This window comes from Folsomia candida, unplaced genomic scaffold (assembly GCF_002217175.1).
Source record: "Folsomia candida strain VU population unplaced genomic scaffold, ASM221717v1 Fcan01_Sc013, whole genome shotgun sequence".
NCBI classification, from domain to species: domain Eukaryota; kingdom Metazoa; phylum Arthropoda; class Collembola; order Entomobryomorpha; family Isotomidae; genus Folsomia; species Folsomia candida.
Genome location: NW_019091205.1, coordinates 65158 through 78562, shown reverse-complemented (window position 1 = coordinate 78562; position 13405 = coordinate 65158). Strand labels below are relative to the sequence as shown.

The following is a 13405-nucleotide window of genomic DNA, read 5'->3' as shown; positions in this document are numbered from 1 at the left end:
AATTCCCAGCCATTTAAACCCGATCTCTCACTAAATTCGAGTAAAATCGTTATCGACTTATCGCCCACGCAGACAAACAAACGTATTCCTATTAAGGAGTTTCACCCCTTGATAACAGGTTACAGAGTTCAGATATCGATCAAGTTTATAGGAAACATAATTTTCTATTAATATTTTCTAAATTCTGATAAAGTTTGACTTAATTGGTGACTTACTATATGTTAGACATTTTCATGGATGGCCTAAAGCGATCGAGTTGCTTAATAGCAGTACGAACTCGATTAAAGTATACATAAATCCGAATTATTATAGTATGTTTACTTAGACGACATGCCCAGGTTTCCTTCTGAACTTTTCTATCTGATCGCCAGACATCATAAACTAACTAAATCACGACATTTTGTCACTAGATATTTAGTTCTATACATACATATATCTAAAAGCGTGGGTTTCATTTTGAAGCAATGTATGGCGATATATTTTGTACCAATTGTTTTCTAAATATCTCTGGAGCCTGAAATAAATAATTTACAATGGGTCCACATCCAAGTGATTTTTTTTCATATTGGTCATCAATATGATAACATCTTTATATTTAAAAACTACGATTCACATGGAGGACACCCAGCAAGATTTTTTTAATCCAGCGTTTGTTATCGTATCTAGCTCCTGCTAGACTTTGTTTCCTCGCTGTTAACTCTGACATTAATGCGTATCTATGTCTTAATTGTGCCACATAAGAAGAACAAAGTCAACAAGACTTTATCCACAAATTTCTTGGACTTTGCTTTACTTCAGCAAATAAAACAAGTCATGTTGAGAGCAACTGGGCTTATCAACCTCTTGACTTAAGTAGTTTAATGCGTATGTATTTAAATTTGCTGTAGAATGTCTTATACATAAACTGTGCATATAAGTATCTTGAAAACTCTATGTAATCTTATATATTTAGATATTTAAGTCGTGGCTTAAACAGATGACAGACAAAGCACACTTTTGGTCATCCAGACCATTATTTTAAACTATCTCTTGTCTAAATTGTCATTTCTGTCTAAGCTCTTCACAACTGTGAATTAATTTCTTGTACATATTTTTTACAGTTTTTGATTCTGAAAAGCATTTTTTACTGATATTTACATAAACATCAAACGTTAACAACCCACAAAGGGAACTTACATATACTGTTTCAATAAGCTGTATCACGTAATTGATGCAACGATGGCAACGGTAAGAAACTTAGTACTCACTTTGCAAATATGTATATAAAAAGTGAGGCCGAGCAGAATTTAATAATGCGTTTTCTGAATTATGAAGGTTTTGAACAACTTTGAATAAGTTTGGGTCGTTCCATATGATCGTACATATGTACTCTTGTTTTATTTACCATACGATCCTCGACGTCATCACTCTCATTACTAATAGCATTGCAGTGGTGACGTCGATGGTCGTAAATAAATGGACTGTATGTACATTGCGAATTAGATTGAGTGAATATTAATTGATGGATGAATCCCTAAAGATTACATTTATCCCTAAAGATTATACCTAAAGATTTTTTTATAAAAAATATGTTTAGTGGCATAATAAATAAAATTCATAATATGATTTTTCAATTCATTCCAGACGAGAAATTTAGCACGCTTTACTTATTCTTGGTACTTGACACTTAAAACGTCTATAAAATATTAATCAGAGTCTAAATAAATTGTTCGATCTCATCCAACTCCCTTCTTTATGTTTATTGTGTCAATGTTATAAATTTTTAAGCTCAAATTTTCTAAAGTTATTTGATCAAATTGATTTTATAAATTATTACCTGTAAATCCACCAACCTACCCTGTTCTTCATCCTCCTATGCTTCGGATGCTTTATCACTCCTATTTTGACTAAAGGCGTTTCAGTTTCGACGATTCCCACACAAACATGTTCAAAAGAGTGCAAACAAGAGTTTGGTGGCTGCCTTTTTAATGTAAGTTGTAGCGTTTAATCAATTTTGTCTGGTTTAAAAATTCGCGCCAAGTAAATATTATGCGATTGTGTAAACTTTGATTGCACTCACGTCAACCAGCCATATTTCGTAACAAATTGCTAATTGTGTAGCTTACATAACTTCCCAGGTCTTGCAATTTGAGAAATTTTGCAAAATTTTTGATCGAAAGCCGAAACTTGTTTCCGTTCATTTACCCGGCAAATTGGCATATTTTGATTTCGCCAAAATTTTTGCAATGACTGTTGATGCGAGATAAGAGTCCTTCTGAGTACGCCCATTAAAAAAAATTCATACAAATCTGTGTGGCAACTTCAGTTATGTAACATATGTAGGTATTTTCTCATTTTATAAGTTATGAGAACATCGTTCACGAGTTGCTTTCAATCGTTTACAAGTTGCCTTTAAATTTCGTAAACAAATATCACAAAGCTTCTTTACAAACTTCACAAGTCGTAACTTACTGCTTTATTTATGCTGGCTTCAAATTTCAGGTCGAACACCAACCTTCCCCCCACATATTATATTATTGGGCCACAACGTTAAGTGAGGCTGAAAGTCCTGCCGTCATCTCCCTGAAATTATCAGATGGACAGTACATCCCACAGTGTATTTCACGTAAACGCGACAGCTTTGAATCGGATATGGCCACGAATGGAGGTCGTGCCCCGCACTATGGGCCAGATTTAATAAATTTTGGCCAAAAATATATAGGAGCCGAATTTGAAGAAACAAGAATTAGATTTTGGTGTGAAACGATAACCTAAGGCATATATTATAAGTGAAAATTTTTAATAGTCACATGCCACACCCCCAGTGGGTGTGGCCATGGACGAATTTTCGATTTTAACTAAATTTTGCATTACTTTACCAATTGATGACCGACTTTCAAAGTGGCGACTGTTTTGGAAAGCTCACGACAATTGGCGAAACATATATTTCCAGATTTTCGAAATTCGACCACACCCCCTCGAAATCAAGGTCATAAGTTCAAAAAATACATAAAATATAAGTAATGCATATAGCGGAATTTGAAATCACAAAAATCGAATTGCATGTCGGAAAAATAGCTCGTCCCGCTGGACACTCACAACAATGTTCAAGGGGTCACATACCCCAACCCCAGTGGGTGTGGTTCTCGGCGACTTTTCGATTTCAATGAAAGCATGTCATGTAATATATCATTTTTCTCAGGACGATGAGGACATTACGACTGAATACTAAAGATTTACGAACCACACCCCCAGTGGGTGTGGCCCTCGGCGACTGTTCGATTTCAACGAAACAATATCATGTGATATATCATTTTTCTCAGCTCGACGGGAGGGTCTCGACAGAATAATTAAAATTTTGCCACCACACCCCCTCTGGGTGTGGCCCAAAGAAAATTGTCGATTTTAAGAAAACCATGCCATGTGTTATATAACTAAACGAGGGTATTTCGACAAAATAATTAGAATTGCATTAAATTAACAAAAACAAATTTTCAAAAATTGTTATTTTTTACAATTTCTTGTTGCATTTTTCAAAATTCGGAAATAGCATGCAAAGTTTTAAATTTTCAGAAACGTATTTTCATAATTTTGTTTTCAGTACTTTTTGAGAAAAAAATTGTGTTCTTTGGTTTTTAATATAGCGTTCAAATTATAAAACATTAAACTTTTTGACAAATTAAAATATGAGCTGAAAATGCACTCAAAACCACCACAACCGAAAACACGAGCCTTAATGGAAATGTAGAAGTACTGGTGGTGCTATTTCGGTGTGGGTGTAATGTAAAATTGGAGAAAACAAGTCGCTGGACGCCGCTGGGGGCGTGGTTTCAAAAATCTAATAATTCTGTCGAGATCCCCCCGCCGAGCTGAGAAACATGACATAACACATTCCATCGTTTTATTAAAATAGAAACTTTTCTGAGAACCACACCTACTATGGGTACGGTTTGCCAATCTTAGATATTGTGTCGAATCCCCATTGTCGAGCTGCGGTAAATGACATATTGACATGGTTTCGTTAAAATCGAAAAGTCGCCGAGGGCCACAACCACTGGGGGTGTGGCATATGACCATTTGAACATTGCTGGTAGTGCCCACGGTGTGGAAGTATTTTTTCAACATGCAGTTCGATTTATAGTGTTTGAAATTTAGCGATATTCATTATGTTGTACAATTTCTTTGACCTTGTGACCTTATTAATCTCGAGCGAGTGTGGTCGAATTTAAAAAATCTGGAAACATATATTTCACCCATTGAGCTAAGGTTTCTCAACAGTCACAACTTTGTCAATGTTGTTGAGCATGACAAGATCCTTGGGTTACTTCAACTAAAAAAGGCCTTTATGGTTACCCCCAGGGGGTGTGGTTTTTGAATTTCGTGTTTTGCATCCTAATCCCCTCATATAGTCAAGAATAATAACATGTCGCATGCCTGGGTTAACTTACCTGGGTTAACTAAAAAGGGCGTTGATGGCCACACCCCCTGGGGTGTGCCAGTTTGCTATTAAGCGTTAACTCTGGAAACCCATCCTTTACTTGATACTTGTACGCAAAAAATTACTTTTTATGACTTTAAGTGCGGCCTATATATATTTTTGGCCCGAATTCGTAAAATCTGGCCCATAGTGCAGTGGCCACACCCCCTGTTGATATGGTTGTTAAATTTATTATTCTCCATAATAACCTCCTTATAAAGCCAAGAAGAATGATATATCGCATGCCTATGTTTACCTAGAATGAAAATGCTTATGATGGCCACACCCCCTTGGGGGTGTGATTGTAGCAACCAAAATACGTCCCTGTGACCCCCAGACACTGCTGTGCATCTAGCATGCCTGCGGATATTTTGAGCTGGTTAAAATATATCGATTTAGCTTGAATTTGATTTCTTGATTTCAACAACTTGGAGTGGGTGTGGTCAGAGCAGATTTTGGTTACCGCAGCTATACGCAGCAGGGAATACTTATCATACTACTGGGTACCGATTGACATCAATAGGGAGTCAATTGAGCCCGGAGATGAGCGGAGATGATAGTAGATATATTTTCCCTATCTCCGTAATGTATTTGAAAAAGTCAAGGCCTGACAGGAGCAGGTTAATTGATTGGGTGATCTAAAATTGCATGCGAACGAGCCACCATACCGACAGTCCTCAAACTAAACAGACTAACAGACAGACTAAAATGACGATTTACTTCTTGTATGATGGCTCTCATGTTGGGGAAAAACAAGCAGATCGGAGTGGGGTCCATCCAACCACAATGTTGGTTTATTGACCGTGGTCAGAAACATTGGTTAAGAATTACTTAAAAATTATTTCGAAAATATTTGTCATGAAGAAATAATGAGAATTTGAAGGTTATCGTAATTTGGTAACAAGTTTGGTAACATGGTACCTGTACCATGTACCTGACGTTGAAACTGAGTCTCACAGAACCTCACAGAATTTTATACATACAATACATGCCTTGTATGTGTTGTATATAACATTCTAGTGATGGTGGGTGCAGTTTACTGATGGTGGTGATGAGTGATGACGTAATGTTTATGTTCTCAACCAAATCAAAACATCACGTGGCTTGCATTCTCGCTGAACAAAGAGTAATGGTACTCCCTCTGCTTATATTAATAAAACTCTATGGAAAAAGTTTACCCCCTTGGTTCTCCTGAGTGGGTGTAACGTTTCATTTAAAATTTTTCACGGAGGACAAGTTAATTATATAGTACACAATGGTATATGAGAATAGCCAATTCAAGATACTGCCTTAATGGCCACATTTTCCGGCACCTGGCCCATTGTGCCCCGGAAGAAGTCGAAATTCCAGCCCACCTTTTAAGCGGGACTGTAATTAAGAGATTCTTCTACAACGAATTCCCTGAACCTGAATGGATGTCAGATAATCGCGCTCCAGGGTTCTGTCCGAGTCGATTTTTTATTCCTTTCGTCATCCAACATGGCTTCCAACAGGAGCGGACTGGGTTGTGGGGCGTTCTTACGCGCGGACATAAGTCGCTCGACGCCTACTTCTACGACGTGAAAAAGCTCGTCGCTCGATATCACGAGCTGCACTGCATGACAGCGGCAGGATTTCGAATTGCTACCAGTGACTTTTTGATTTTGGGCGGGGTGGCAATGACAATTTTCATGCGGGGCTAACAACGAGTTTTCAGTTGTCGGGCGACATTTAACATTGTAAATGTCGTTGTCTCAAGTTAAACCTAAAAGTATGATTATTTAATTACTAAGGTTTAATGCAAAATGAATACTGCGAATCAATGTAACTATCTGAATTAACGAAATACATAAAAACATGAAATACAATGCTAAGGGTTTAATTTATTCCAGTTTCTAATTTATATCAGTTTGCACAAATGAGTATGTATGGTAGCAAAAGGAATATGTCCACCACTACATGCATACTCATAGATAAGATTTTTGCCTTAGCAGGATCGTTCTTCTCCTCCATGGAAATATGAATTTTTCGAAACGGAAACTGAATTTCCAGAGACCGAAGAATATTTCTGAGTTTGTGCCCATCTATTGTATGTTAGCTCCCAATCTACTTGCTGTGCTAAATTCTGGAGAATTGAAGATTTCCATTCTTCAGCTTCTAGAACATGAGGGAGTGGTCATACACCCAGTAAAGTATATATATTCGGAATCATCTCACCGAAACCTTTCCAACGATACTCCACTTGTGAGGATCGGTGACCTTTGACCTTTCGACCGCCAAAACAAGGTCACGCAGGTTGAATTCGACTTTAAGTGTATTTTGACTGTTGTTCTAGTACTAAAGATCTACATCACCCGGGAATAATAATATTAAGCGCCGTCAATAATTTCCGCCAATAATATCTTGTGGGAAACAAATTTATTTATGCTTGTGTGTAAAGTACATTACAAATTTTTGTTTACAACTTCGAAATAACAACAATGCATACATACAATTAGTATATTTCTGGAAAATATTTACCTAAATGCACCATGTGACAAACATATGTCTAAATCAAAAAAGTCTTGAATCTGTCCAAAAAAATCCATGCATTGGTGAATAATAAAATACTAAGGCAATTTGAGGCACATAAAGAGCATCCACTAAGGTTTTTGACTGACGCAATAAAATGCTCATAACTTTATACACAGTTAATGTAGTTTCAAAAAAGTTGCATATGTTTACTACCAAAGTGTCTGGATTGTCAAACAGTTGAAATTTTAATGATTTAATTCCGCTATCTGCTACAGACTGTATTTTCTTCTTCAGATTTCACATCAAATTCCGCCCATCGACTGCACCTACTTTCAAGCTGATTTTCTTCAATCTGTTCTTAAATTTTCGTAAGGTATCTAGCGTTTCTGAAAGCTTAGCATATTTGGACTTAGTCAGCGCCCAGAATTTCTCAATTGGTCGCCGTTGAGGAAAATTCGGTGGGTTTTCATTTTTCGGCACAAATTCAATTTTTTTCAGATGTCGGTCCTGAGTGACCTTTTTTGCGTCATGGGACCTTGGGAGGTCAGGCCAAAACAAAACTTTATTTTTTTATGATCTTTAGTAATAAAAGATCCCAATCCTCCTTTAATGCAGGATTTAAGATAAACCCCCTGGTTTACAATACCCTCCAAAATAACGGGATCGGAAACATGACAAATGCCAGACATGCGTTGCCAAATTCTTCATTGTTTTGTGAATTGGTCTTTCTTTTGGACTTTGTCTTCATATTTTACTTCACAGGGGTTGGACCTATGGAAAAAATGCCTTCCTGGAAGATTTGAAGGGTCAGCTGTGACGTGGGACTCATCGTCCATGATGACCACTTTTCCCCTAATCTTCTTCAACAATTTATGACACAGCGCATGAATCCTTTCCTGTTGTGTTGGTTTGTAATTTGGTGCTGGTTTTTTTCCGTGGCTACAATCCCTAGTTTATGGACTTTGATTTCGCACAGATAGCTTTTTGAAATCTTGACCTTACTTGCGGCGCCAGCCGTTGTCGTTGATGGATAATTTTTGAAGATTTTTTTATGCGATTTTTGACTTTTGTCGTCGCTAGCTTTGCAGGTCGACTAGTGGGGACTTTGAATTTGAGTTAATTGGATTCCTCGTACCTTTTTATGTAATAGTTGACATTTGAATGAGGAATACCTTCTTGCTTGAAAAATTGTCAAGTGATTTTAGAATCATAGTTTGTTCGATTTGTGTGAAACTCAATCACTCTTATTTTCAACTCTTGCCTTTCAACCCAAGTTTTTCTAGTCTTAGCCATGACTCAATAATTGGTGACATATATCAATGGAAAGCTTATAACTTGGTCTATTCAAAAATAATTTTTTCGAAATTTAATTTCGCTGTGTTCCCGCCCAGCGCGCCTTTGACGGGGCAGTCAAAAACCTTAGTGGATGCTCTTTAATTTGATGAAGTGAATATGTACACGTCTTGAACGTTGGTTCTGTAACATTGTAAACTTCATTGGACAAAGAGAGTCTTAGGAGTAGATCCTTTCAAACATATTAAATGTAAAACAAATTACGCAAAATGGTCGTGCACTTGGTGACGGATTCTTTCTGTGGACCACGTGATTTAACTATGTATCACCCCCGAGGCATGGTTGGCTATTTTTACCCAAGGATTTGTCAAATTTTCACTCACTGCTAAGATTAAAAAACGCAACCCTTTTTCACCCCATACGAATCAGAACTTATTTTATGTGTCCAATTTACTCCTAATCATCGCCTACACATGTAAGCAATCCCAGAAAACAACCAGTAAGAAATGAACTTTGGTGCACAAATGACTAAAAAGTTGAATAACTGTATAAATAGTTATAAATAGTTAACCAAACAAACTTTACCAAATTCCTGTTTCATTATCACGACAAATAGCTAAAAATATTTTGCATACTAGTCAATCCTTTTAAAACGTGTAAGTTTTGTTGGGAAAAAATTGGTTAAGCTTTGTGTGAATTTTTCTTACAGTGTATTGAACAAGCCAGATTAATTTACGTTACCATAAACTGTGTCCATATAAATATCTAAATCTCCAAGCCCAATATAATATGGATCTGAAGCCAGGATATAAATGGGAGTGTCCAAAATGCTCAAAAATGTTCAAGACCTGTCATAATTTGACGAGACACATGGTCACGCACGATCCCGATGCCAAGGTCAAATGCGAGGTGAGCCAGTAGATTTGCAAAACTGAAACTAATTTCATAATGCACCTTCGCCTTCTTGTGTCCTGCCTAGGTTTGCGGCATCATTTGCAAAAACAAAGTCGTCTTATCTTGCCATAAGTGGAAACTTCACAGCAACCGGAAGCGACCAAGTTGTAACACGTGTCACCGGGTGTTTTCCTCCTTTACAGCTTTACGCCTACATGCTGACACCGTCCACAGCACGGAGGCTCGTCCTCGTTTACGATGCACAGTTCCCTTTTGTGAGAAAACCTACCTGAACAAAGGCGACTTGGCGAGTCACTTGAGAACTGGACACGGCGAGAACTCGGTGCGATTTCGGTGCACACTTTGCGGTAAGGAATTCAAAATGAGGGGTGGACTTGACCGGCACATTCTCACCCACACAATGGAGAAGCCGCATAATTGTTCCACATGTGGGAGGAGTTTCGCCCACAGTGGGAGCATGAAATGTCACGAGGTAAATAAATTAGCACGTTATCGAAAAATTAGACGAACAATTATTTACTATTGTGCAAAATCAGTTACAAATTATTTCATTACAGAAGACGCATTTGGAAAAGTCTACCCGAGACAGGTCAAAGTGTCACATCTGTCCTCAGACCTTCTTAAATAGGAGTGGTCTACATCGCCACGTCCGATTTGTACATGAAAACCAGAGGAATTACCCGTGTCCATTTTGTGACCAGAGATTCTCCACTTCATCACGCCTGAAGCGGCACGTGGAGGCGAAACATGCCACGAATAAAGATCCCATCTACGCCTGCGATAAGTGTGAGTACAAAAGCTACTCGAAACATAATTTGGCCATTCACAGAACGCGTCACAATGCAGCGAGGCATGGGTGTTACTTCTGTGGGAAAAAATTTCTCACCTTCAGCCAGTTGGTTGACCATGGGAGAGTTCATACTTTGGAAATATTGAAACACTTATGAATGTATGTAATGGGCATGTAAATACTTAAATAAATAATTGGAGAAGTTTTACTAAAGTCGTGAAATTTGGTAAAACATTTTTATACATTTAAAGCCATGATGCATACTAACTGGATGTGTTTTTACGGATGTATGTCAATGGAATATTCTTAGAGTATTTAATAATAATATCTAGAGTGGAAAAGCCCATGGTAAATTTTGAAAATAACAACTTTTTTTTTCTTCCGATACAGACTAAAATAAGGGTGCAATAATTTCTGTATAACAACATAATGTCACAGAGTTTCAATTTTTTAGCGAAAATAGTGACCGCAAATGTGCGAAAAATAAATACTTCATCCAAAATCCTAATTCCTGCATGATTTAGGCCTTTTAAGATGGCCTTATGCATAGATTTGTCAGGATGTCTGTCTGTACGCACGATAACTCTCTTTAAATACATTCTATCGACTTGAAATTTTGTACACTTGGTCTTCGGGTCAAAAGTAAGGATAAGTTCGGAGGATGGGCATGATCGGTCAAGTGATTGGCCGGTGGGGGTCTTTTCCACCCAAATGCATTGCCATTAACTACCAAGATGCCATCTTAAAAGGCCCCGCAAAGTTGCTTGGTGTAGGTTAGCAGTGTCTAAAGAAACACTTTGGACGCCGGCCCCCCTTTCGATTTTTAAAGTGGGGGAAACGGTTATGCGACCTGGTCACGAACAACGACAACGCCAAATTGTGTCGGTTTAAAAAAAAACGGCCACCCTCCTGGGAAAATGAAATGGGGTAGCATCGTTGGGTGACCGTGACGAGGACAATGTAAATACATAGTCGGGTTTGAATTGTGGAATTACAAATTTTGGATTGTCGAACGTGCTCTGCGTGATAATTGTATGATTGTCAAGCAGATGTGTGATGGAGACCTTATTTTATTCTAAAAGTTTAACGAGGGTATATAATAATATTTATTCTCACGGGTTATTTTCAAGCATCGACTAGCATGAAACTTTGAGAAATGTTTGGATGCATTTCATTCTGCATCGTGATCATCATGGAATTGAGATGCATTGCATTCTCTATTCCATGATGCACCGTCGTAAAAGTTTATGTAGTGTGACAAGTTATGGTACATGTCAAGCATTGTTTGATGAACCTAAAATCAAGCCCTTATTGTTACCAGCTCGCCTTTCTCTCCCCTCTAAGGGTATATAAAAGCAGGTATGTTGTGGACAAATTTTGTCGTTGTCCAGTTGTTCACGAGTTCACATTTCTATGTTTACATTCACGTTTCTATTTATCAATGGAAACTAGATCCAATCTGAATTTGAATATATTTAAAATTCAGCAATTAGAATTAGTGAAATTTCGCAGGAGTACGAAATACATAGCCCAAAATCAGCGTGTTGATTGCCAAGCTTTTAAACTAACTGTCGATCAAGAGGGTCCATTATTTTATAAAGGAGATTTCAATTCATTTTCAGTTTTAATTCCTGTAATTAGACAAGTTAGATACCCTTCAGGTTTATTTACTTATTTAGAGTATTACAACGTTAAAAGTAAAAAAACTTAGTTGGCACCTCAGTGGCTTTTCCCTCCGTGTCCAAATAAGTGAAGACGATATATAATACGTAACTTATTTGCATCAATAATGTGGGAAACTATATCCATAACCGACGAGGAGGAAAGAAATCTCTTCCGCTTGTTGGAAAAATTAGTTGGCGACGAATCTACTACGAAACCACCTACTCCTCCTCCTTCAAATGTATCTATCCCACTTGCATTTAACTTGCCAATGGCTCCCATGAATGTGGAGAAAGTGTTGGAAGAGAAGAGCGAAGAGGAATTCGTCGGACAAAGTTTTGAAGATTGGCTTGAGAAGAACAATCAAAATTACGTGTTCTCGAAAGTTGACGAGTGGCTTGATCAGAATATAACTTCTTACTTGGAAGAAGATGAGCAGAAACCAGCAACTAAAGAGATGAATATGGTAATTTAGCATTATGTAATTAATGTATTTAATGACGAAAGTTGGAGTTAAAATGAATTGTTTCACGCATCTGAAACTTTTATATAAACAATTAATAAAATATTTCATTGCATTATTTACAGAAAATGGCTATTTCTGAACCACAGGAAACGGCGACTCATGAACCAGAGGAGACGGCAACTGCTGAACCAGACGAGACGGCAAATGCTGAACCAGAGTAGACGGTGACTCATGAACCAGAAGAAACAGTGACACACGATTTGCATGCATCGTTGAAGTATGAAGACATACAAGAACTACGACAACGGATTTCCAATTTGGAGGATAAATTATCCTGGATAGATTTGCAGCAGTCATATCGGGCAAGTAACAATGCTCGTTTCCATCCCTATCGACGAGCAGGGGATATGTTTTAGCAGTGTGTTGGCAAAAAGCGTCTTCATCTAGTCTTACATATGTTACAAGAAGAAGAATATTAGTCGAGAGTGTGAGTGTTAATAATTTTACTGATGGAACCGATATCAAATTTCGGCAATACAGATTATGTATGTACAGTTAAAAGTTTGTCCTAAAAATATGTATCAAATTACCAGTAACTGCTAGTCGTGTCCGTCTTGTGGACAATGTAGTGTTAAGTGCGAATGTTTATGGAAAGAAATGATAATTGTTTATGATTATGATCGTCTTTCAGAATGTTTCTTGGTGTAATTGCATGTATGTATGTATTAGTGGGGTGACGATCCTGCCATTGTTGGACAGGACCGTCAGCTGCGCAAGCACTAAAGGCTTATTGCAGTCTCCCCGTATACACCGCTTTACTGTGCTAAGTCATGACTCTCACGATTTACAGATCTAACTTGACCTACAAACCGCCCTGATCTGATTATGAATTGAATTAGATCGGGCAGAGACATAGTCACTATTTGCTCTGGTGGCAACTCATGCCTCCCAAAGAGTTCTGACCTTTGGGCACAATACTTGTCGCAGGACCCAAGAAAATGAAATACAGTCTCAGGGCCACGGCCACATAGGCACATAGCCTCATCAACTAATCCCATTGTTCTGAGGTGCCCGTTTAAAGTACAATGCCCGGTTAAGGTTTGTGTTACTGATCGGAGATTCTTCCGATTTAGGGTTAAAAGCTTACTGCTAAGCCCCGATGAAGGGGCAGAGAGAAAAGCTTTAGAAGTTAAACAACCCTTGCTGCTTTCCCAAGATTTGGTATGCTGCAATCTTGCCCAGTTTACAATGCTGGAGATTACAGTGCTTCTGGATAGAGGAATAGAGGGCTGCGGGCCAAGGTACCCAGTAAGAGTACCATCCTTGGCCA

General features: G+C 37.9%; 1 protein-coding gene across 1 annotated transcript; it reads left to right on the top strand.

Annotated features, from left to right (window-relative positions):
* Window positions 1–8606: 8606 nt before the first annotated feature.
* On the top strand, window positions 8607–10114 carry LOC118437364 (zinc finger protein 665-like). Its single transcript, XM_035856319.1, has 3 exons — window positions 8607–9151; window positions 9222–9629; window positions 9715–10114. Exons 1-3 carry the CDS (start codon window positions 9032–9034, stop codon window positions 10102–10104), a joined length of 918 nt encoding a protein of 305 aa, XP_035712212.1. The 5' UTR covers window positions 8607–9031; the 3' UTR covers window positions 10105–10114.
* Window positions 10115–13405: the final 3291 nt, after the last annotated feature.

What these genes read in the sequence shown, in the direction of transcription:
- LOC118437364 (XM_035856319.1), top strand. Translation starts at nt 9,032, where the DNA reads ATGGATCTGAAGCCAGGATATAAATGGGAGTGTCCAAAATGCTCAAAA. An exon ending in ATGCCAAGGTCAAATGCGAG is followed by an intron (nt 9,152 to 9,221) that starts GTGAGCCAGTAG and finishes TGTCCTGCCTAG; the next exon opens with GTTTGCGGCATCATTTGCAA. An exon ending in GGAGCATGAAATGTCACGAG is followed by an intron (nt 9,630 to 9,714) that starts GTAAATAAATTA and finishes ATTTCATTACAG; the next exon opens with AAGACGCATTTGGAAAAGTC.